This window comes from Hemitrygon akajei, chromosome 10 (genome assembly GCF_048418815.1).
Source record: "Hemitrygon akajei chromosome 10, sHemAka1.3, whole genome shotgun sequence".
Taxonomy (NCBI): domain Eukaryota; kingdom Metazoa; phylum Chordata; class Chondrichthyes; order Myliobatiformes; family Dasyatidae; genus Hemitrygon; species Hemitrygon akajei.
Window position 1 is genome coordinate 98,981,302 of NC_133133.1, and position 26,433 is coordinate 99,007,734.

The window sequence follows — 26,433 nt, forward strand, 5'->3', positions numbered from 1 at the left end:
ACAAATTAATGAGGGTAGAGCAGAAAACGTGATGTATATCGATTTTAATACGGCATTTCACAAGCTTCCCCATGGTAGGCTCATTCAGAAAGTCAGGGGGCATAGGATTCAGGGAAACTTGACTGCCTGGATACAGAATTACTTGCCCACGGAAGGCATACAGGGATGAAGACAGAGTGTATTCTACCTGGAGGTCAGTGAACAGTAGTGCTCTATAGGAATCTGATCTGGGACCCCTGCTCTTTATGATTTATAAATGAATTATAAATTATTTGGATGAAGAAATGGATGGGTGGGTAAGCAAGTTTGCAGATGACACGAAGGTGGATAGTGTAGATGGTCACAATGGGACATTGTTATGATGCAAATCTGGACTGAGAAGTGACAAATGAAGTTCACTCTGGAAAAGTATGAAGTCATACACTTTGGAAGACCAAACGGAGGCAGAATACAGGGTAAGTGGCAGGATTCTGAGCAGTGTGCAGGAATCCCACGACATTGTCACGCAAGTTGACAAGGTGGTTAGGAAGGTGGCATTCATTAGACGAGAGACAGAGTTCAAGAGCAACTCTGTAAAACTCTGGTTAGACCACACTTGGAATATTGCATTCATTTCTGGCTGCCTCATTATAGATAGGAAATGGAAGCTTCAGAAAGCGCAGAAGATAAATTTCAGGATGCTGCCTGGATTCAAGAGCATATCTACAAGGAGAGGTTAAGTGAGCTAAGGCTTTTCTCTTTGAAGCAAAGTACCAGAGGTGAATAATATGAGGTATACCCGATGATGAGGCATAAATATAGTGGATAGCCAGGTATTTTTGCAGGGTGGAAATGGCTAATACAAAGTTTAAGGCTAATATAAGTTTAAGATGGTTGAAGGGATCTGTGAGTTGGGGGGGGCGGCTGGATGTCAGAGGTAAGTTCTTCATACACAAAGAGTGGTAGGTGTGTGGGATGTACTGCTTGGGTGGGGGAAGAGGCAAGATACATTAAGGACATTTAAGGAATAGGTAACAGGATTTCCACATGGAAATGAAGCATTAGATTAATCTCAGAATAGGCTAAAAGGTCAGCACAACATTGTGGACTGAAGGGTCTGTACTGTGCTGCACTGCTGTACGTTCCATTTTCAAAAATGATTCCATTGTCAGAAAGAGAGGGTAACACAGATGGGGAAGTATACAGGATGCAATGCTTGACAGAGTGAATCAATGGTAATGAGCCAGAGACAACTCAACAACTAAGAAGTTTCTGCAAGAAGGCAAATCTTTGGAATTCTCTACTTCAGAGGCCTGGGTAAGCTCAGATATTGAGTTCATTTGAACAGAGATCTATAGGTTTCTGCCTTTCAAAAGGAAAAATGCAGAAAGATATACTGACCTAGAATATTTTGATTAATGATGGAAAAGGCTTGAAGGGCCAACTCCTATTCCCAATTCTTATTTTCTCATAAATGTGAAAAAGGGTTTTGCTAAGCAATGAGAGAAAAGCAGCATAGTGTGACTAGTTAACTAGTTCATTCAAAAAGTTGGTAACAAATGCAAGGAACTATGTGGCTCCCCCTGTGTTGTAAGATTTAAGGATTCTCTAAATATTTATCACAGGATTTACAATAGCCGATTGAGTTCAAAGTCACTAACCTCTGAAGAATTGTTAGGTTCCTCCACGTGACGAACACTGCGAGTACGACGTTCCACAGTTGAACGTGTTTGATAAAAATGTTGATTTTGGCGTTGTGTCCGCCTTCCTGAATGTGGAAAATAATCCTGACCATCACCCTACAACAGAAAGAGCAAGGTTCACATTTTAGCATTATTTCAACCTGTCCCCACTATCCAGTCACTTATAAAAATTATCACAAGACGTTTATAGCTGCCGAGTAGTACTCTACTGGCTTATGCAGAATTGACACTGTGTAAATTCCAGGAAAATGAAAACACTGTAGGAAATGGGACAAGAATAAGAGCTGAACAAGAGACATGGCAAAGATTCACATGACATTTAGGTCACTAAGATTTTCTTTTAAATAATAGACTTACAACTTTATAAGCTATTATTAATTCCTCAAAAACAAATCCCTCAGCAACACAGCTTCACTGTTGACCAAAATTATATTAAGGTAATTGTTTTATTATGGTCAGATATACTGAGATACAGTAAAATACTTGTCTTGCATAGATCAATTCATTACAACAACGCATTAAGGTAGTACAAGGTAAACAATAACAGAGTGCAGAATACAGTGTAAAAGTCACAGAGAAAGTACAGTGCAGGTAGACAATGAGGCACAAGGCCATAACAATGTAGATTGTGCGATCAAGAGTCCATCTTAAGGTATTGGGGAACCATTCAAGAGCCTTTAATAGCAGGATAGAACCTGTTCTTAACTGGTGGCAAGAACACAGGCTTTCATATTTTCCACCAGATTGGAAGGGACAAAGAAAGAATGTCTGGGGTTGGTGCTTCTTTGATTATGTTGGCAGCTTTACTGAGGTAGCAAGAAGTGTAGACAGAGTCCACGGATGTTTCCATGATGTACTGAGCTGTGTCCATAACTCTCTGCAATTTCTTGCAGTCACAGTCATCCTAAAAGGATGCTATGCTGCAGATACAAATTACTGTGGGTCAAAGGGGACATGTTAAACATCTTGAGTCTCCTGGGGAAGTAGAGTTGCTGGTAAGTTTTCTTGGCTGTGGTGTCAAATGAAGTGGGACAAGGACAGGCTAATGCACGTGGGATACTTGCCTTTATTAGTCAGTGCATAAAACATATGAGCAGGGAGGTTATGGTGCAATTTTTATAAAACATTAGTAAGGCCACAACTGGGGTACACACTATGGTAAGGATGTAATTTCATTGACAGCATGCAAAGGAGATTTACTAGGCAGTTGCTTGGGAATTCAATATTTCAGTTAAATCAAGAGGATGGATACATCAGCTTTATTTTCCATGAAACAGAGAAGATTCAGTGGGTCCGAAATAAAATATGCAACTTTGAGAATCCAAAGACAATTATACCTATTAAAAACACAAGGGAGGGTAGGACCTCTGAAGGATAAAGAAGGCAATTTCTGCTCGATCCGAAGATGTGAACAGGGTACAGTAGGAACAGGCTCTTACACCCATGATGGCTGTGCAGACAATTATGCCAACCTAAACTAATATGCCTCCATGTACTATATACAAATTCTAAATAGAGCACAGTTCCATCACAAGCACAATTCTCCCTGCCAGAGGACATCTTCAGGAGGTTTTTCCCCCAGGGCTGAAATGGCTAGCACGAGAGGGCATAGTTTTAAAGTGCTTGGAAGTAGGTACAGAGGAGATGTCAGGGGTACATTGCTTTTTTTTTTGGTGAATGCGTGAAATGAGCTGCCGGCGGTGGCAGTAACGATAGGGTCTATTAAGAGCTCCTGGACGGCTACATGGAGCTTAGAAAAATAGAGGATTATGGGTAAAGCCTGGGTAGTTCTAAGCTAGGGACATGTTCGGCACAGCTTTGTGGGCCGAAACCCTGTATTGTGCTGTAGGTTTTCTCTGTTTCTATGTTTCTGATATCAAGAAAGAGTCTTTTGAAATCATTAATGCGGATGAATCTCCAGGTCCTGATGTGATCTGCACTGGATTACTGAGAGAGGCACAAGAGGGGATTGCGAGACCCTGACGGGAATGTTCATATCCTCTTCAGCCATAGGAAGGGTCCACAAGGATTGGAAAAAATCCAATGCTGTTCCTTTATTTAAAAAGGACAATAGGAATAAATCAGGAAATTGTAGGCTGGTAGGCCTTACATCATTGGTAGGGAAATTAGAAAACCTACAGCACAATACAGGCCCTTTCCATACCAAACATGTCCTTACTTCGAAATTACCTCGGGTTACCCATAGCCCTCTATTTTTCTAAGCTCCATGTACCTATCCAGGAGTCTCTTAAAAGACCCCATCATATCCACCTTCACCACTGTCGCTAGCAGTCCATTCCACATACTCACCACTCTCTGTGTAAAAAACTTGCCTGACATCTCTGTACTGACCATGTATCAGCCATTTCAGCCCTGGGAAAAAGCCTTTGACTATCCACAGGATAAATGCCCTCATCATCTTACACACCTCTGTCAGGTCACCTCTCATCATCCATCGCTCCAAGGAGAAAAGGCCAAGTTCACTCAATCTATTCTCATAAGGCATGCTCCCCAATCCAGGCAACATCCTTGTAAATCTCTGCATCGTTGCTATGGTTTCCACATCCTTCCTTTACTGATGTGACCAGAACTGAGCACAATATTCCAAGTAGGGTCTGACCAGGGTCCTATAAAGCTGTAACATCACCTCTTGGCTCTTAAACTCAATCCCATGGTTGATGAAGGCCAATGCACGGCAGGCCTTATTAACCACACAGTCAAGCTGTGCTTTAAGTGTCCTATGGACCTGGACCCCAAGATCCCTCTGTTCTACACTGCGAAAAGTCTTACCATTAATATTATATTCTGTCATCATATTTGACCTACCAAAATGAACCACCTCACACTTACCTGGGTTGAACACCATCTGACACTTTCAGCCCAGTTTTGTATCCTATTGATGTCCCGCTGTGACCTCTGACAGCCCTCCACACTATCCACAACACCTCCAACCTTTGTGTCGTCAGCAAATTTACTAACCCATCCCTCCACTTCCACATCCAGGTCACTTACAAAAATCACAAAGAGAAGGGGCCCCAATAGATCCCTAAAGCACACCACTGGACATCGACCTCCATGCAGAATATGACTCATCTACAACTACTCATTGCCTTCTGTGGGCAAGCCAGTTCTGGATCCACAAAGCAATGTCCCCTTGGATCCCATGCCTCCTTACTTTCTCAATAAGCGTTGTATGGGGTACCTGATCAAATGCCTTGCTGAAATCCATATACACTACATCTACGGCTCTACCTTCATCAACGTGTTTAACAACATCCTCAAAAAATTTAATTAGGCTCGTAAGGCACATTCTGCCTTTGACAAATCCATGCTGACTGTTCCTAATCATTTCATGACTCTCCAGATGTTCATAAATTCTGCCTCTCAGGATCTTCTCCATCAACTTACCAACCACTGAAGTATGACTCTCTGGTCTATAATTTCCTGGGCTATCTCTACTCCCTTTCTTGAACAAGGGAACAACACCTGCAACCCTCCAATCCTCCAGAACCTCTCCCGCCCCCATTGACGATGCAAAGATCATTGCCAGAGGCTCAGCAATCTCCTCCCTCACCTCCCACAGTAGCCTGGGATACATCTCGTCCAATCCCAGTGACTTATCCAACGTGATGCTTTCCAAAAGCTCCAGCACATCCTCTTTCTTAATGTTTATATGCTCAAACTTTTCAGTCCGTTGTAAGTCATACCTACAATCGCTAAGGTCCTTTTTCATAGTGAATACTGAAGCAAAGTATTCATTAAGTACCTCCGCTATCTCCCCCCTGACAGTAGATACTTCTCCACTGTCACACTTGATTGGTCCTATTCTCTCATGTCTTATCCTCTTGCTCTTCACACACTTGTAGAATGACTTGGGATTTTCTTTAATCCTGCTTGCCAAGGCCTTCTCATGGCCCCTTCTAGCTCTCCCAATTTCATTCTTAAGCTCCTTCCTGTTAGCCTTATAATCTTCTAGATCTCTAACATTTTTTGAATCTTTCATAAGCTTTTCTTCTTGACTAGATTTTCAACAGCCTTTGTACACCACGGCTTCTGTACCCAACCATCCTTTCCGTCTCATTGGAACATACCTATGCAGAACTCTACACAAATATGCCCTGAACATTTGCCACTTTTCAGCCATATATTTCTCTGAGAACATCTGTTCGCAATTTATACTTCAAAGTTCCTGCCTGATAGCCTCATATTTCTCCTTACTCCAATTAAGTGCTTTCCTAACTTGTATGTTCCTATCCTTCTCCAATGCTGTGGTAAAGCAGATATTATGATCACTATCTCCAAGATGCTCTCCCACTAAGAGACCTGACACCTGACCAAGTTCATTTCCCAATACCAGATCAAGTACAGCCTCTCCTCTTGTAGGCTTCTCTACTTGACTTGACTTGAATAATGTGTCAGGAAACTTCCTGAACACACCTAACAAACTCCACTCCATCTAAACCCCTTACTCCAAGAAGATGCCAATTAATATTTGGGAAATTAATATCTCCTACCACAGCGACCCTATTATTACACCTTTCCAGAATCTGTCTCCCTATCTGCTCCTCGATGTCCCTGTGACTATTGGGAGGTCTATAAAAAGGACCCAGTAGAGTTATTGACCCCTTCCTGTTCCTAACTTTCACTCACAGAGACTCAGTAGACAATCCCTCCATGACTGCCTCTTTTTCTGCAGCCGTGGCACTAATCTCTGATCAACAGTGCCACACCCCCAAATCTTTTGCCTCCCTCCCTGTCCTTTCTGAAACACCTAAAGCCTGGCACTCTAAGTAACCATTCCCACCCTTGAGCCATCCAAGTGTCTGTAATGGCCACAAACCCGTAGCTCCAAATACTGATCCACGCTCTAAGTTCATCCACTTTGTTCATGATGCTTCTTACATTAAATTTATTGGAGAAGGTTCTTCGGATAGGACCTACTAACATCTGGAAAAGTACAGAATTATTAGGCATAGTCAGCAACACTTGAGGGAGGCAAGTTCATGTCCTATGAGCTTCAATAAGTTTCTGAGGAGGTGACAAAGATGACTGATGAGGCTGGAGCAGCAGATAGACTACAGTAAAGCATTCAACAAGATCATTCATGGTAGGCTGACCCAACAGTTTAAGGCACATGTAATTCATGGTAACTTGGCCAAAGTCCAAGGTATTATCAAGGTATATATATGTCACTATTGTCGTGCACAACGCACTACTAAAGAAACACACGGAGGCAGAGAGAGCGGAACTCAGAATGCCTTTACTGATTCAAAATCGCTCACTTAAATCTCCCCTCCCATGGGCCCCTGCAACCCGCGGGGCGGACATGACGTCAGACTGTCCCCAGAAGGTCCACCCTGAGCGGGTAGTTCCAAACATGCTACCGCGTGTCTGCCCACGGCTCCCGATGGCTGTTCGAGTCCCGTGTGTGCAGGCCACCCAACCCCCCCCCCCGAAACGTCCATCGGGGGAGTGGAGCCCCCATTCTGTGTGGTTTGCCTGGGTGGCCGGCCTCGCCGGCGCAGTGTGGGTACCCTCACTGGTCACTCAATGTCCAAGTGCACCGCTCTGAGGCGGTCCACTGTAAAAGTCTCTTCCCGGTCACACACCTCCACGACACACGTGGTTCCGTTGTGCTGGATCACCTTGAAAGGTCTCTCGTACGGCTGCTGTAGAGGTGACCTGTGCATGCCCCTGCGAATAAAAACATACTCACAGCCTTGGAGGTCTTTAGGGGTGAAGGATGGCGTGGGGCCATGCCTGGAGGTAGGGACCAGTGCCAGGGACCCTACCTTGTCCTGCAGCCTCGTTAGCACCATTGCTGGAGTTTCTTCTGAACCTCAGGCCTCTGGTATGAACTCGCCTGGAACCGTCGGGGGGGTGCCGTAGACCAATTCCGCCGAGATGTCCAGGTCCTCCTTGGGGGCTGTGCGGATGCCCAGTAGGACCCAGGGAAGCTCATCTGTCCAGTTGGGGCCCCTGAGGCGCGCCATCAGGGCCGACTTGAGATGCCAGTGGAATCGCTCTACCAAACCATTGGACTGGGGTTGTACACTGTGGTGTGATGCAGCTGGGTGCCCAGGAGCTGCACCAGTGCTGTCCACAAACCAGATGTGAACTGTGCCCCTCTGTCAGAGGTGATGTCCGTTGGGAGGCCAAACCTGGCGATCCAGTTTGCAATGAGCGTCCTGGCGCAGGACTCAGTGGGCGTGTCTGCGACCAGTATAAAGATATACCTGGCGCCCCAGGAGACTGGCAGGGGGCCGACGATGTCCACGTGAATGTGTTGGAACCTCCTGTGCATCAGCTGAAACTGCTGGAGGGGAGCCTTCACATGCCGCTGGACTTTGGGGGTCTGGCAGTGTACGCAGGTCCTGGCCCAGTGTCCGAACTGTTTGCAGAAACTGTGCCAGACGAATCTGTCCACTACCAGCTTGATGGACGGGTGGGCCAGGTAATGCAGCATGTCGAACACCCGGCACCTCCATGCTGCTGGTACCACGGGTCAAGGTTTGCCAATAGACACGTCGCACAGGAGTCAATCCACTGCCAGGCCGATGGAGATGTCCTCCAACTGGAGACCTGAAACAGCGGTGCAGTAAGCTGGGATCTCAGTGTCCGACCGTTGTGCTTCCGCCAGTGCTGCGTAATCTATTCCCAAGGACGATATGCCTACTGAGTGGAGGCAGGGGAGAGACAGTATGTCAGCAACGTTATTCTTCCCTGCGGTGGCGGGCGTCCGCGGTGAATTCTGAAATAACAGACAGGTGCCTCTGCTGCCGAGTCGACCGATACCTTGGCCAGTGCAAAGGTGAGGGGCTTGTGGTCCATGAACTTCCTTCCCTCGAGGAAGTACCGGAAATGCCGGACAGCCAGGTAGAGTGCTAGCAACTCTCTGTCGAAAGCACTGTACTTCACCTCTGGTGGCCATAGCTGAAGAAAGCGAGTGGTCACCACTGGTCCTCGACGAGCTGCTCTAGGACTCCGTCGACTGTGAGTGCCGTGGGTACATCGACTCTCGGGTGCACTAGGAGGGCCGCCTTTGCCAGCGCCTACTTGGCCTGCTCAAACACCTCCGTGGACTCCGCGTCCCATGTCATTTCTTTGGCCTTGCCAGCCATCAGGCTGAACAAGGGTCTTATGATGCGTGCCGCTGCCAGCACGAACCGATGATAAAAGTTGACCATCCCAATGAACTCCTGCAGGCCCTTGACCATGCTGGACTTGGGGAACTGGCCGATGGCCTGGACCTAATCCGGTAGAGGAACTGCGCCGTGTCAGTTGACTCTGTGGCCCAAGAAGTCGATCTCCATCAGCCCGAATTGGCACTTCGCCAGATTGATTGCCAGTCCATGGTCGCTAAGGCGTTGGCAGAGCTAGCGCAAATGTGCCACGTGCTCCTGGTGCGAACTGCTGGCCACCAGGATATCGTCCAAGTAAATGAAAACGAAATCCAGGCCACGTCCCACCGAATCCATGAGCCTTTGGAAAGTTTGGGCTGCATTCTTGAGACCGAAAAGAACCCTCAGGAATTCAAACAAGCTGAACAGGGTGATGAGGGCTGTCTTGGGCAGGTCGTCGGGGTGCACTGGGATCTAATGGTATCCCCTGACTAGGTCGATTTTAGAGAATATGGTACAGGTTCGCCGTGAAGTCCTGGATGTAGGGTACCGAGTATCTGTCGGCGGTTCTGGTGTCATTGAGCCTTCTATAGTCTCCGCAGGGCCTCCATCCTCTCCATTCGCGGCGGGAGAGTCCAAAGGTACGGATCAGGAGTGCCATAAGCTTAGTGTACCTGTCCTCCGTTGGTGGCTGGCGTAGGAAGTCAATGATCCGGCCTGCCGTCTCCTGGTTGAGCGTGCTGACCACATAGTAGTATCGTGTGGCGTCGGCTGTAATGTCTCTGATATTGAACTGGGCCTCAGCCTGCTCAAACCAACCGTGGGGCTGAGTGGCCCAGAAAATCGGGAGCTTCAGAGAGACCACGCTGTGCGAGTTGCTCAAACTCATGTCTGGTCGCTGAGTCGCAGGCTCCAAATGCTGTCTGGAATGTCGGGGTCACCAATGTAGTCACGCGCAATGCGCTACTAAAGAAACACATGGAGGCAGAGAGAGCTGAACTCAGAATGACTTTACTGATTCAAAATCACGCGCTTAAATCTCTCCTCCCATGGGCCCCTGCTACCCGCGGGGTGGACATGACGTCAGACTGTCCCCAGAAGGTCCGCCCCGAGCAGGTAGTTCCAAACGCGCTAACGCATGTCTGCCCGCAGCTCCCGATGGCGGTTCGAGTCCCACGTGTGCCACATCACCATATATTACCCTGATATTCATTTTCTTGCAGGTTTTTACAGGAAAATAAATAAATACAACAATTTATGAAAAACTATATCTAAACAAAGGTATACCTTTGGTATACCTATACCTAAACAAAGACTGTCAAAAAGCCAACGTGCAAAAGAAGACAAATCGTGTAAATAAAAAGAATCCTGAGAACACAAGTTGTAGAATCCTAGAAATTGAGTCTATAAGTTACGGAATCAATTCAGAGTTGTGGTGAGAGAAATTATCCACTCTTGTTGAGCCTGATGTTTTAAAGGTAGTAACTATTTGTGAACATGGTGGTGTGGGAACAAAGGCTCCTGTAACCTCTGCATGATGGTAGTAGCAAGAGAAAGAACAGTCTGGATGGTGGGAGTCCTTGATGATGAATGCTGCTTTCTTGTGGCAGCGTTCATGTAAACGTGCTCAAAGGTGATGAGGCCTTTGTCTGTATCCAGTCCTTCCATAGCCTTTTCTGTTCCTGGGTATTGCTGTCAGGATACTTTCCACTGTGCATCTATAGAAGTTTGTCAATGATTTTGGTGACATGCTAAACATCCATAAGCTTCTAACCAAATAGAGGTGTTAGTGTGCCTTTTTTGTGATGGCACTTACATACTGGGCCCAAGACAGATAGTCCTATATGATAATGCCAAGCAACTTAAAATTACTGACCCTCCCATCTCTGATCTCCTAAGGAGGACTCACTCATGGACCTCTGGCTTCTTCCTCCTGTAGTTCATAAACAGCTCTCTAGTTTTGCTAACGCTGAGTAAGAGACTGCTGTTGAGGCACCATTCAACTAGATTTTTCAATCTCTCACATATATACCAATTTGTCACCACCTGTGGTTCAACCAGCAACAGTGGTGTCATCAGCAAACTTAAATATGGCACTGACTAGATTCAAAACTGGCTGGGCCATATAAAATAGGGTTTGTGGTGGAAATGTGTTACTTTGACTACAGGTCTGTGACCAGTAGTATTCCACAAGGATGTGTGGTGGGACCTCTGTTGTTTGCAAATTATTTGGACAAAAGTGTAAGTGGGCAGATTAGTAAGTTTGCAGATGACTCAAAAATGGGCAAAATTATGGATTGTGAAAAAGATTGTCAATGGATTCAGCAGAATATACATCATGGCAAATGTGGTGAGGTAGATTTAATCAGAGTGTGAGGTGTTACACAACAATAGCCTGGATGTAGGGTGAAAATTCCAACAGGAGCCAGAAGAGGAATGAAAAAATGCAAAGTTATGATAATCATGCACAATTTCAATATGCAGTAAGCTTGGGAAAATCAGGTTCGTGAGAGAAGTAATTCGTAGAATGCAATGAGATTTCTCTCGGAGTACTTCCAGTAAGATGGCAGCAGCCTCTTGGGGCCAACTAGAGATGCACTTTTCTTTTAAAATGTGTTTTTTTTTAATGAACATAAGAACGATGGGTACAGCAGGTCTACTGCATCAGTAATCTGTTCATTGTTTGGAACAGTCAGCCAGAGCATCAAAGGAGCAGCCAGTGCTTAGATCAGAGAAGACACTGGAGGGCTATGTAGCATGATGTCTGTGCTCATTTGGGTGCTGGCCTCTCCTGTCAGAGCTGCCCTCCCGTGTTCAACCAGTTGAATGACAGGCTGTTTCCCAGGAGTTGTACCAAGCATCTGCATATCGCTCAGGGCCTTGGCCTATATATGCATTTTCTTGCGTAACAATGTATGTTGTAATTTTTAATGTACATTATGCACCTTGGCCCTAGAGGACGACTGTATACATGTATAGCTTGAATGATAATTAAACTTGATTGGATGGCTTGTATTTCAAGAGCAGATGCTCTAAAATAGGCAATTCTGGATTGGGTGTTGTGGAATCAACCAGATTTGATTAGGGAGCTTAAGGAAAACAAACCCTTAGGAGGAAGTAATCACAATATGATGGAATTCACCCTGTAGATTGAGATATAAAAAGGTGAAGGGAAAGGATGGGCCAAGAGCTGAAAGCATGAGGAGGATCCAGGTTAAGGAGGGTGATGAGGGAAGATTGGAAATTGCAACAAAAGCTGTGAAGTAAAAGGTGGAGGGAATAAAAGCCTACAGATGTTGGTGGGGAAGGGAAAGGTTGACCATTGACTAGTGGTGTTCCACCGATGTCGGTGGTCAGACCGATTCTTCTTACATAATATGTCAATGATCTGGATAATGGAATTGTTGTTCTTTTTGCAAAGTTTGCAGACTATAGAAAGATAGGTGAAGGGGCTGGTGTTTTGAGGAAGTAGAGAAGCTAAAGGAACACAAATTAGGAGCTTTGGCAAAGAAGTGGCAGAAGAATAGAGTGTTAGGAAGCATATAGTCATGCACTTTCGTAGAATAAATGATTATTTTCTAAGTGAAGAGAAAATACTAAAAACTGAGGCACAAAGGGACGACGCAGTCCTTGTGCAGGATTCCCTGAAGGTTAATTTGCTGGTTGAGTCTGTGTGAGGAAGGCAAATGCAATGTTAAAATTCATTTCAAGAGGACTAGAACATAAAAGCAAGGGTGTACTGTTGAGACTTTATATAAAGCACAGGTGAGGCTTCACTTGAAGCATTATGAGCAGTTCTAGGCCCCTTATCTCAGAAAGGACATTCTGAAATTGGAGAGGGTTCAAAAAAGATTCACCAAAATGCTTCGGGATTGAACAGCTTGTGATATGAAGAGTGCTTGATGGCTCTGGGCCCATCTTCACTGGAATTTATAAGAATGAGGGGTGACATCATTGAAGCCTATCAAATGCTGAAAGTGGATGTGGAGAGGATGTTCTCCATGGTAGGAGAGTCTAAGACCTAAGGACAAAGCCTCGGAATAAATAGGCATTCTTTTAGAACGGAGAGGAGGAGGAATTTCATTAGCCAGGAAGTTTTCATTTGCACTGGCAGCTGTAGAGGCCATCTTTATGTATATTTAAAGCAGGTTGATAAGATTCTTGATTGGTCAGGGCATGAAGGGATATGGGGTGGGGGGGGGGGGAGGAGGCAGAAGATTGGGGCTGAGAGGAAAAGTAGATCAGCCATGATGAAATGGCATGGACTCGATGCGTTAAATAGCCTAATTCTGCTGCTATAGTTTATTGTCTTATGGAATCAAATTAACGAAGCTGGGTGGGCAAATGGGAACGGGGGGAGAGGAGCCTGTGGAATGAGTGTGTGGATGATGGGCAAATAGAGCCGGCAGCAGAGGGGAAAGACACACATTACGATGGGGCTGAGGGTTTCAGAGTCTGATGTGGGTGCAAGAGGAACTGAGTATATAAGGAGAAGAAGAAAAGGAACCGAGGGAGCAGTTTACCTGAAACTGGAGAACTGACTGTTCACGCCATTGGGTTACAAACTACTTTAGCAGCTATTTTACACTTTGTCTCATACCCAGCAGTGGAAGTGTGGGAATGGGAAGGAGAACTAAAGTGGCAAGCAATTGGCAATTCCAGGGAAATGGTGCTGGTGGAGATGTCCTTCTGACCTGAGCCCTAGGTCCGTAGTCTTTTACCATATAACCATATAACATATAAACCATATAACAATCACAGCACGGAAACAGGCCATTCCGGCCCTCCTAGTCCGTGCCGAACTCTTAATCTCACCTAGTCCCACCTACCCGCACTCAGCCCATAACCCTCCACTCCTTTCCTATCCATATACCTATCCAATTTTACCTTAAATGACACAACTGAACTGGCCTCTACTACTTCTACAGGAAGCTCATTCCACACAGCTATCACTCTCTGAGTAAAGAAATACCCCCTCGTGTTTCCCTTAAACTTTTGCCCCCTAACTCTCAAATCATGTCCTCTCGTTTGAATCTCCCCTACTCTCAATGGAAACAGCCTATTCACGTCAACTCTATCTATCCCTCTCAACATTTTAAATACCTCGATCAAATCCCCCCTCAACCTTCTACGCTCCAATGAATAGAGACCTAACTTGTTCAACCTTTCTCTGTAACTTAAGTGCTGAAACCCAGGTAACATCCTAGTAAATCGTCTCTGCACTCTCTCTAATTTATTGATATCTTTCCTATAATTCGGTGACCAGAACTGTACACAATATTCCAAATTTGGCCTTACCAATGCCTTGTACAATTTTAACATTACATCCCAACTTCTGTACTCAATGCTCTGATTTATAAAGGCCAGCGTTCCAAAAGCCTTCTTCACCACCCTATCTACATGAGACTCCACCTTCAGGGAACTATGCACTGTTATTCCTAGATCTCTCTGTTCCACTGCATTCCTCAATGCCCTACCATTTACCCTGTATGTTCTATTTGGATTATTCCTGCCAAAATGTAGAACCTCACACTTCTCAGCATTAAACTCCATCTGCCAACGTTCAGCCCATTCTTCTAACCGGCATAAATCTCCCTGCAAGCTTTGAAAACCCACCTCATTATCCACAACACCTCCTACCTTAGTATCATCAGCATACTTACTAATCCAATTTACCACCCCATCATCCAGATCATTTATGTATATTGCAAACAACATTGGGCCCAAAACAGATCCCTGAGGCACCCCGCTAGTCACCGGCCTCCATCCCGATAAACAATTATCCACCACTACTCTCTGGCATCTCCCATCTAGCCACTGTTGAATCCATTTTATTACTCCAGCATTAATACCTAACGACTGAACCTTCTTAACTAACCTTCCATGTGGAACTTTGTCAAAGGCCTTGCTGAAGTCCATATAGACTACATCCACTGCCTTACCCTCGTCAACATTCCTCGTAACTACTTCAAAAAATTCAATAAGGTTTGTCAAACATGACCTTCCACGCACAAATCCATGCTGGCTACTCCTAATCAGATCCTGTCTATCCAGATAATTATAAATACTATCTCTAAGAATACTTTCCATTAATTTACCCACCACTGATGTCAAACTGACAGGTCTATAATTGCCAGGCTTACTTCTAGAACCCTTTTTAAACAATGGAACCACATGAGCAATACGCCAATCCTCCGGCACAATCCCTGTTTCTAATGACATCTGAAAGATCTCCGTCAGAGCTCCTGCTATCTCTACACAAACTTCCCTCAAGGTCCTGGGGAATATCCGGTCAGGACCCGGAGATTTATCCACTTTTAAATTTCTTAAAAGCGCCAGTACTTCCACCTCTTTAATTGTCATAGGTTCCATAACTTCCTTACTTGTTTCCCACACCTTACACCATTCAATATCCTTCTCCTTAGTGAATACCGAAGAGAAGAAATCGTTCAAAATCTCTCCCATCTCCCTCGGCTCCACACATAGCTGACCACCCTGATTCTCTAAGGGACCAATTTTATCCCTCACTATCCTCTTGCTTTTAATATAACTGTAGAAGCCTTTCGGATTTACTTCCACCTTATTTGCCAAACCAAACTCGTAACTTCTTTTAGCTTTTCTAATCTCTTTCTTAAGTTTCCTTTTACATTCTTTATATTCCTCGAGCAATTCCTTTACTCCATGCTGCCTATATCTATTGTAGACATCCCTCTTTTTTCGAACCAAGTTTCTAATATCCCTTGAAAACCATGGCGCTTTCAAACCTTTAACCTTTCCTTTCAACCGAACAGGAACATAAAGATTCTGTACCCTCATAATTTCACCCTTAAATGACCTCCATTTCTCTATTACATCCTTCCCATAAAACAACTTGACCCATTCCACTCTCTCTAAATCCCTGCGCATCTCCTCAAAGTTAGCCTTTCTCCAATCAAAAATCTCAACTCTAGGTCCAGTCCTGTCCTTCTCCATAATTATATTGAAGCTAATGCTATTGTGATCACTGGACCCGAAGTGCTCCCCAACACATACATCTGTCAGCTGACCTATCGCATTCCCTAACAGGAGATCCAACACTGCCCCATCTCTAGTCGGTACTTCTATGTATTGTTGCAAAAAGCTATCCTGCACACATTTCACAAACTCTAAACCATCCAGCCCTTTTACAGAATGAGCTTCCCAATCTATGTGTGGAAAATTAAAATCTCCCACAATCACCACCTTGTGTTTACTACAAATATCTGCTATCTCCTTACACATTTGCTCTTCCAACTCACGCTCCCCATTAGGTGGCCTATAATACACTCCTATCAGTGTTACTACACCTTTCCCATTCCTCAATTCCACCCAATAGCCTCCCTAGAGGAGCTCTGTAATCTTTCCTTCCAAAGCACCGCCATAAGATTTTCTCGGACAAGCAATGCAACACCTCCTCCTCTGGCCCCTCCTACTCTATCACACCTGAAGCAACTAAATCCAGGAATATTTAGTTGCCAATCACACCCTTCCTGCAACCATGTTTCACTAATAGCTACAACATCATAATTCCAGGTATCAATCCACACTTTAAGCTCATCCACCTTTCTTACAATGCTCCTAGCATTAAAATAGATACATTTAAGATACTCTCCACCTCCTCCTCTCTTTTCATCCCTAGCAATGCATTCAAATTTATTATCCTTTTCTTTCTTCTCCCCTACAACTTCGGGCTGAGCGCATCCCTCCTCCATCACCTGCCTGTCCTCCCTCACACACGGTCTACTTACTTGCTCTACTGGTGAACTAACCTCCTCTCCCATAGTTTCCTCAAATTGATTTCCGCCCCCCCATCTTACTAGTTTAAAGTCTGCCCCGTAGCCCTAGCAAACCTCCCCGCTAGGATATTGGTCCCCCCAGGATTCAAGTGTAACCCGTCCTTCTTGAACAGGTCACGCCTGCCCCAGAAGAGGTCCCAATGATCCAGAAACTTGAATCCCTGCCCCCTGCTCCAATCCCTCAACCACGCATTCATCCTCCACCTAATTCCATTCCTACTCTCACTGTCGCGTGGCACAGGCAGTAATCCCGAGATTACTACCTTTGCGGTCCTTCTTCTTAACTGCCTTCCTAACTCCCTATACTCTCGTTTCAGGACCTCTTCCCTTTTCCTACCTATGTCATTGGTACCTACATGTACCACGACCTCTGGCTCCTCACCCTCCCACTTCAGGATATCTTGGACGCGATCAGAAACGTCCCGGACCCTGGCACCAGGGAGGCAAACTACCATCCGGGACTCCCGATCACCTCCACAGAACCGCCTGTCTGAACCCCTGACTATCGAGTCCCCTATTACTATGGTCCTCTTTCTTCTATCCCTACCCTTCTGAGCTACAGGGCCGTCCTCTGTGCCGGAGGCCCGGCCACTGTCACTTCCTCCAGGTAGGCTGTCCCCCCCAACAGTACTCAAACATGAGTACTTATTGTCAAGGGGTACAGCCACTGGGGTACTCTCTAGTACCTGCCCCTTCCCCTTCCTGACCGTGACCCACCTATCTGCCTCCCGTGGCCCCGGAGTGACCACCTGCCTGTAACTCCTCTCTATCACCTCCTCACTCTCCCTGACCAGGCGAAGGTCATCGAGCTGCAGCTCCAGTTCCCTAATTCGGTCCCTCAGGAGCTGCAGTTCGGCGCACCTGGCGCAGATGTGGACGTCCGGGAGGCTCGGAGACTCCAGAATCTCCCACATCTGACACCGAGAACAACAAGCTGCCCTCACACTCATACTTCCCGAATAACTGAAAATAACAAGAACTAAAAGATAAGCCTACTGTGCCCTCTTCCGCCTAAGCCCTCTGAGCCCAAGCCCTACACTCTGCTCCCGACTCACTCCGCTGCCCGCTGCTTAAGGCTGCGTTCTTTTTATATCTTCCCTCCTTCCCAGGCCTCCTTTTGTAACTTAACTTCACAGAATATGCCGACTTTAGTAGATACATGAAAAGGTTAGGTGTTTTGAAAATTATGACTCCAGACATTGTTTTGAGAGGAGTGTTTTTGTCAGTGAAAATGATGAGGCAGTTAAATGCTAGAGGTATATTACCAACTGTGATCTGAATTCTGAATCAATATCATTGGCTGTTGCAACAACAAATTATTAGCATACAGCCCAACAGAAGTAAACTTTTTTTTTCGCAAAAACTACCATTTTCTTCAGTTTGTAACAGCTGTATTTCCAAATGTAAGCAGAAATTAGGTGTGGGTTTCAGGAGTCAGGGTGTACAAAATAAGTTTAAAAGCTACTGATGTAAATGCACACTGGATCTGACAAAGTAAGTCCAGATAAAGAATTCGAAATAATTCAGACAGAATCTCTGACTAGTCATGTTTGGAATGAATTTGAGGATTGGGCAGCTACTTATGTAACTGAGAGGGAATTGAAGATACAGTTATCCATGGCCATGTGTAATCTCAAGCCTTTAGACTACAGAAGGAGCATTATGCACAAAACAACTCCCTAAAAGATTCCCTTTTTATGGCGCATCACCTGCTAATGGGCCAGGGCCAGTAGTGGGGAGGAGTAGATGAACTGGAAATATAAGAATGGAGTTAAAAGGAAAGAGAGAATAAGAAAAGTTAAGAAACTTTAACGGAACAGAAAGCTCAGAAAGGGATTGGAGAGTATGGCCAAGTGCGATAGAAATCCATGCGAAGGGCGAGGAGAGTAATGGATTAAAATTATTATATATGAATGCACAAAGTACAAGAAATAAAGTGGATGAGCTTGAGGCTCAGTTGGAAATTGGCAAGTATGACGTTGTAGGAATAACAGAGATGTGGCTGCAACAGGACCAGGGCTGAGAAATGAATATTCAAGGATATAAGTCCTATCGAAAGGACAAGCAGGTGGGCAGAGGAGGTGGGGTGGCTCTGTTGGTGAGGAATGAAATTCAGTCCCTTGCGAGGGGTGACATAAAATTAGGAGATATATAGACAGTATGAATAGAACAGAGAAATTGTACAGGCAAAAAGACCCTAATGGGAGTTATCTACAGGCCCTCAAACAGTAGCCTGGAAATAGGATGCACGATGAATCAAGAGCTAAAATTGGCATGTCACAAAGGTAATACTATAGTTGTTATGGGGGATTTCAACATGCAGATAAATTGAGAAAATCAGGTTGGTACTGGACCCCAAGAAATAGAGTTTGTGCAGTGCATCTGAGATGGATTCTTAGAGCAGCTTATACTGGAGCCTACCAGAGAGAAGGCAATTCTGGATTTAGTGTTGTGTAATGAACCGGATTTGATAAGGGAACTTGAGGTAAAGGAGCCATTAGGAGGTAGTGACTATAATATGATGTTTTAATCTACAACTTGAGAGGGAAGAGGGAAAATCAGAAGTATTACAGTTGAACAAAGGGGACTATGGAGCCATGATGGAGGTGCTGGCCAAAGTTGACTGGAAAGATACCTTAGCAAGGATGACAGTGGAACAACAATGTCAGATATTTCTGGGAATGATACAGAAGGTGCAGGACCAGTTCATTCCAAAGAGGAAGAAAGATCCTAAAGGGAACAAGGGGTGGAAGACAGTAAAAAAATAAAAGAGAAGTATAACATAGCAACGATGAGCGGAAAGCCAGAGGATTGGGAAACTTTTAAAAGAGCAACATAAGATAACTAAAAAGGCAATACAGGGAGAAAAGATGAAGTATGAAGGTAAGCTAGCCAAGAATATAAAGGGGGATAGTAAAAGTTTCTTTAGGTATGTGAAGAGGAAAAAATTACAAACCCCATTTCCAGAAAAGTTGGGATATTTTCCAAAATGCAATAAAAACAAAAATCTGTGATAAGTTAATTCACGTGAACCCTTATTTAACTGACAAAAGTACAAAGAAAAGATTTTCAGTAGTTTTACTGACCAACTTAATTATATTTTGTAAATATACACAAATTTAGAATTTGATGGCTGCAACACACTCAACAAAAGTTGGGACAGAGGCATGTTTACCATTGTGTTACATCACCTTTCCTTTTAATAACACTTTTTAATCATTTTGGAACTGAGGATACTAATTGTAGTAGATTTGCAATTGGAAATTTTGTCCATTCTTGCTTGATATAAGACTTCAGCTGCTCAACAGTCCGTGGTCTCCGTTGTCTGATTCTCCTCTTCATGATGCGCCATACATTTTCAATAGGAGATAGATCTGGACTGGCAGCAAAGCCACGCTGTTCTAGCCCATGCAGAATGTGGTCTGGCACTGTCCTGCTGAAATAAGCATGGACGTCCCGGGAAGAGACGTCGCCTTGATGGCAACATATGTCTCTCTAAAATCCTAATATATGCCTCACAGTCAATGGTACCTTCACATACATGCAACTCACCCATGCCGTGGGCACTGATGCACCCATACCATCACAGATGCTGGCTTTTGCACCTTTCGCTGATAACAATCAGGATGGTCGTTTTCATCTTTGACACGGAGAACTCGACGCCCGTTTTTTCCAAAAACTAGCTGAAATGTGGACTCATCTGACCACAGCACACAGTTCCACAGTCTTTCGGTCTATCTGAGATGAGCTCGGGCCCAGAGAACTCGCCGGCATTTCTGCATAGAGTTGATACATAGCTTCCTCCTTGCGTAATACAGTTTCAAGTTGCATTTCTGGATGCAGCGACGGACTGTGTTAAGTGACAATGGTTTTCCGAAGTACTCCCGAGCCCAGGTGGCTATAATTGTCACAGTAGCATGACGGTTTCTTAGACAGTGCCGCCTGAGGGCTCGAAGATCACGCGCATTCAACAGTGGTTTCCGACCTTGCCCTTTACGCACTGAGATGTCTCTGAATTCTCTGCAATCTTGTGTTGGGAAATGTTCCTTTTGAACTGACTAACAATTCTCTCATGAATTTTGGTACAAAGGGGTGAGCCACGACCCTCCTTGCTTGCAAAGACTGAGCCTTTGATGGACACTACTTTTATACCCAGTCACGATACCTCACCTGCTACCAATTAGCCTGCTTGATGTGGAGTCTTCCAAACCGGTGTTACTTGAATATTCTTGTGCACTTTTCAATCTTATTTTAACTCTGTCCCAACTTTTGTTGAGTGTGTTACAACCATCAAATTCTAAATTTGTGTATATTTACAAAATGCAATTAAGTTGGTCAGTAAAACCATTGAAAATATTTTCTTTGTACGTTTGTCAGTTAAATAAGAGTTCACGTGAATTAACATATTGTAGCGGTGTGCTACACGCAGCGCTAAAATAACGACACGGAGTCGGTAAACTGCAATTAAAGAAGATTTTATTCAAACTTCACAGCCTTGCTTTAAAGCCTCCCTCATCCCGCTCTCCCCGGGCGCGGATGCTGTAAGGGGCACGTACTCACAAACCCCCGCAGGTTTTTCCCTTTGTTGGTGAAGCAGACCTGGCCTTTGTGCCGGCGCACTGGCTATTTGTGAGCCGGTTCGAGTGCGCTAGGAAGTGGGATGCCACAAAACCCCCCCCCCCAGAATCGGCGATACACCCCCCAATGTCCACAGTCTGGGCTGGACCCTGTTTGGGAGGTCGGCCTCTGCGCCGCGGTGCCGGAAACTCGACCGGTTGCGCCAAGTCCACGTGGGCCGGTTTGAGTCGGTCCACCGTGAAAACCTCCTCTCTCCCCCCAACGTCCAGCACGAACATGGACCCGTTGTTCCTGAGCACCGTAAACGGCCCCTCGTAGGGCCGTTGCAGCAGCGGCCGATGCCCACCACTTCGTACAAACACAAATTTACAGTTCTGCAGGTCTTTGGGTACGCAGGTCAGGTTCTGCCCATGCTGCAAAGTGGGTATGGAGGCCAGGTCACCGAACCTCTCGCGTAGTCTGCCCAGGACTGCTGCGGGTTCTTCCTCTTGCCCCCTTGGGGCTGGTATGAACTCCCCGGGGACGACCAGGGGTGCGCCGTACACCAACTCGGCCGACGAGGCATGCAGATCGTCTTTGGGCACCGTGCGGATGCCGAGTAGGACCCAGGGAAGCTCGTCCGCCCAGTTGGCTCCTCGCAGGCGGGCCATGAGAGCCGACTTCAGGTGACAGTGGAAACGCTCCACTAGTCCGTTCGACTGTGGGTGGTAGGCAATGGTGTGGTGCAGCTGTGTCCCCAAAAGGCTGGCCATAGCTGACCACAGGCTGGAGGTGAACTGGGCGCCTCTGTCGGAGGTAATGTCGGCCGGTACACCAAAGCGGGACACCCAGGTGGCGATCAGTGCCCGGGCGCAAGATTCGGAGGTGGTGTCCGTGAGCGGGATCGCCTCTGGCCATCTTGTGAACCGGTCCACATGAATGTGGTCGAAACGCCGGTGGGTGGGGTGGAACTGCTGCGGCAGAGCTTTGGTGTGCCGCTGCACCTTGGCCGTCTGGCAGTACATGCACATTCTGGCCCATTCACTGACCTGCTTGCGGAGTCCGTGCCAAACGAACCTGCTGGAGACCATCCGGATGGTTGTCCGGATGGTGGGGTGGGCCAAGTTATGAATGGAGTCGAAAATGCATCGCCGCCAAGGTGCCGGGACGACGGGATGGGGCTGGCGGGTGGTGACGTCACAGAGTAGGGTCCTCTCACCTGGGCCTATGGGGAGGTCCTGAAGCTGCAAACCGGAGACTGCGGTTCTGTAACTCAGGATCTCCTCGTCTGCCTGCTGCACCTCTGCCCCTTGGGAAAGGGCATGAATGTTAGGGCGAGAGAGCGCGTCTGCCACGACATTGTCCTTACCCGAGATGTGCCGGACATCCGTCGTTTATTCAGAGATGTAGGACAGATGGCGCTGCTGGCGGGACGACCAGGGATCGGACACCTTCGTGAACGTAAAGGTAAGCGGCATGTGGTCCGTGAACGTGGTGAAGGGCCTACCTTCTAAGTAGTACCTGAAATGCCGGATTGCCAGGTATAGCGCCAACAGTTCCCAGTCGAAAGCACTTTATTTGAGCTCAGGTGGCCGCAGGTGTTTGCTGAAAAACACCAGGGGTTGCCAGCGGCCCACGATGAGCTGCTCCAGTACCCCACCGACTGCCGCATTAGATGCGTCCACTGTGAGGGCGGTAGGGACGTCCATTCTGGGGTGCACTAGCATCACGGCGTTCGCCAAGGCTTCCTTCGTTTGAATGAAAGCGGCGGTGGACTCCTCGTCCCAGGTAATGTCCTTGCCCGGACCCGACAGCAGGGCGAACAGGGGGCGCATGATTCGGGCAGCTGAAGGGAGGAAGCAGTGGTAGAAATTGACCATACCTACGAATTCCTGAAGGCCTTTGATCGTGGTGGGTCGGGGGAAATGGCAGACCGCATTTATCTTAGCGGGCAGAGGGGTTGCCCCGTCTTTAGTAATCCTGTGGCCCAGGAAGTCAATGGTGTCGAGCCCGAACTGGCATTTGGCAGGGTTGATTGTTAGACCGTATTCACTCAGTCGGGCATAGAGTTGACGGAGGTGGGACAGATGCTCCTGACGACTGCTGCTGGCAATGAGGATGTCTTCCAAATAGATGAATGCGAAGTCCAAGTCACGTCCCACCGCGTCCATTAACCGCTGGAACGTCTGTGCGGCATTCTTCAGGCCGAACAGCATGCGGAGGAACTCGAAAAGGCCGAACGGGGTGATGAGAGCTGTTTTGGGGACGTCGTCAGGATGCATCGGGATTTGATGGTATCCTCAGACGAGGTCTACCTTGGAGAAGATCCGTGCGCTGTGCAGGTTTGCTGCAAAGTCCTGAATGTGCGGCACAGGGTAGCGGTCCGGTGTGGTAGCCTCGTTCAGCCTGCGGTAGTCGCCACACGGTCTCCAGCCCCCTGTCGCTTTGGGCACCATGTGCAGGGGGAGGCCCATGGGCTGTCGGACCGCCGGATGATCCCCAATTCCTCCATCCTCTTGAACTCCTCCTTCGCCAGTCGGAACTTGTCCGGGGGAAGCTGCCGAGCACGGGCGTGGAGGGGTGGTCCCTGGGTCGGGGTGTGGTGCTGTACGCCATGTCGGGGCATGGCTGCCGTGAACTGCGGTGCCAGAACCGATGGGAAATCCGCCAGGACTCTGGTGAAGTCGTTGTTGGACAGCGTGATGGAGTCGAGGTGTGTGGCTGGCAACTGGGCTTCTCCCAGGGAGAACATCTGAAAGGTCTCGGCGTGGACCAGCCTCTGCCTCGGCAGGTCGACCAGCAGGCTGTGAGCCCGCAAAAAATCCGCACCCAGAAGCAGTTAGGCTACGGCGGCCAGTGTGAAGTCCCACGTGAACCGGCTGGAGCCGAACTGTAGCTGCACCGTACGGGTGCCGTAGGTCCTTACCGTGCTGCCGTTCACGGCCCTCAGGGGAGGACCCGGTGCCCTGTTGCGGGTGTCGTAACTCGTCGGAGGTAAGACGCTGATCTCAGCACCGGTGTCGACCAAAAAACAGCGTCCCGACCTCTTGTCCCACACATACAGGAGGTTATCCCGATGGCCAGCCGCCTTAGCCATCAGCGGCGGCTGGCCCTGGCGTTTCCTGGGAACTGGCAGGGCGGGCAACAATGGCGGGCTTCTGCGCCCCACCGCTGGTGGTAGAAACACCATTGTTCGTTGGGCTCCCCACCCCTGCCTCTGGGGTTAGCGGGCTCTACGGCCGGGCCTGGACTGGTTTGCTGCTGGGAGCGTGGCCTGGTGATCTATGCGATGGACGCCCCACTCACCTTCTTGGCGTTCCACAGCAAGTCCGCCCGGGCTGCCACCTTCCGGGGGTCGCCTAAATCCGCATCGGACAGCAGCAGGCGTATGTCCTTGGGCAGCTGCTCCAGGAATGCCTGCTCAAACATGAGGCAGGGTGTGTGTCCACCGGCCAGAGACAACATCTCATTCATTAAAGCCGATGGAGGTCTGTCTCCCAAGCCATCCAGGTGCAGTAAACGGGCAGCCCGCTCGCGCCGCGAGAGTCCAAAAGTCCTTAGGAGCAGGGCTTTGAATTCCGTGTACTTGCCGTCTGCTGGAGGAGACTGTACGAACTCCGCAACCTGGGCCGCTGTGTCCTGGTCGAGGGAGCTCACCACATAGTAGTAACGTGTGTCCTCTGAGGTTATCTGCTGAACATGGAATTGGGCTTCTGCTTGATGGAACCAGAGGTGAGGTCGCAGCGTCCAGAAGCTTGGCAGTTTCAATGAAACCGCATGAACAGATGCGGCGTCGGTCATCTCCGGTCCAAAAATCGTTTGGACCATCGGGGTCACCAATTGTAGCGGTGTGCTACACGCAGCGCTAAAATAACGACACGGAGTCGGTAAACTGCAATTAAAGAAGATTTTATTCGAACTTCACAGCCTTGCTTTAAAGCCTCCCTCATCCCGCCCTCCCCGGGCGCGGATGCTGTAAGGGGCACGTACTCACAATCCCCCGCAGGCTTTTCCCTTTGTTGGTGAAGCAGACCTGGCCTTTGTGCCGGCGCGCTGGCTATTTGTGAGCCGGTTCGAGTGCGCTAGGAAGTGAGTCGCCACAATATCACATATTTTTGTTTTTATTGCATTTTGGAAAATATCCCAACTTTTCTGGAAATGGGGTTTGTAGTTTAAGACCAAAGTTGGGCTCTTGAAGACAGAAACGGGTGAATTTATTATGGGGAACAAGGAAATGGCAGACGAGTTGAACAGGTACTTTGAATCTGTCTTCACTAGGGAAGACACAAACAATCTCCCAGATATAATAGTGGCCAGAGAACCTAAGGAAATGGAGGAACTGAAGGAAATTCACATCAGGCAGAAAATGGTGTTGGGTAGACTGATGAGACTGAAGGCTGATAAATCTCCAGGGCCTGATGGTCTGCATCCCAGGGTACTTAAGGAGGTGGCTCTAGAAACCGTGGATGCATTGGTAATCATTTTCCAATGTTCTATAGATTCAGGATCAGTTCCTGTGGATTGGAGGGTAGCTAATGTTATCCCACTTTATAAGAAAGGGGAGACAGAGAAAACAGGGAATTATAGACCAGTTAGCCTGATATCAGTGGTGGGGAAGATGCTGGAGTCAATTATAAAAGATGAAATAGCGGCATATTTGGATAGCAGTAACAGGATCAGTCCGGGTCAGCATGGATTTATGAAGCGGAAATCATGCTTAACTAATCTTCTGGAATTTTTTTGAGGATGTAACTATGAAAATGGACAAGGGAGAGCCAGTGGATGTAGTGTACCTGGACCTTCAGAAAGCCTTAGATAAGGTCCCACATAGGAGATTAGTAGGCAAAATTAGAGCACATGGTATTGGGGGTAGGGTGCTGACATGGATAGAAAATTGGTTGGCAGACAGGAAACAAAGAGTAGGAATTAATGGGTCCCTTTCAAAATGGCAGGTAGTGACTGGTGGAGTACCGCAAGGCTCGGAGCTGGGACCGCAGCTATTTACAATATACATTAATGATTCAGATGAGGGAATTAAAAGTAACATTAGCAAATTAGCATATGATACAAAGCTGGGTCGCAGTGTGAAATGTGAGGAGGATGTTATGAGAATGCAGGGTGAATGTGAGGAGGATGTTATGAGAATGAAGGGAGAATGTTATGAGATTGCAGGCTGGGTGAGTGGGCAGATGCATGGCAGATGCAGTTTATTGTGGATCAATGTGAGGTTATCCACTTTGGTGGCAAGAACAGGAAGGC

At 47.0% G+C, this 26,433-nt stretch overlaps 1 protein-coding gene across 9 annotated transcripts in view; it reads right to left on the reverse strand.

Annotated features, from left to right (window-relative positions):
* brwd3 (bromodomain and WD repeat domain containing 3) overlaps positions 1-26,433 on the reverse strand; it is a 340,825-nt gene that overhangs the window by 228,508 nt on the left and 85,884 nt on the right. For all 9 annotated transcript variants that reach the window (XM_073058687.1, XM_073058689.1, XM_073058692.1 and 6 more), the window contains exon 21: positions 1,641-1,778. In XM_073058687.1, the coding sequence (XP_072914788.1) occupies positions 1,641-1,778 (138 nt within the window). The remainder of the gene's footprint in view (positions 1-1,640; positions 1,779-26,433) is intronic.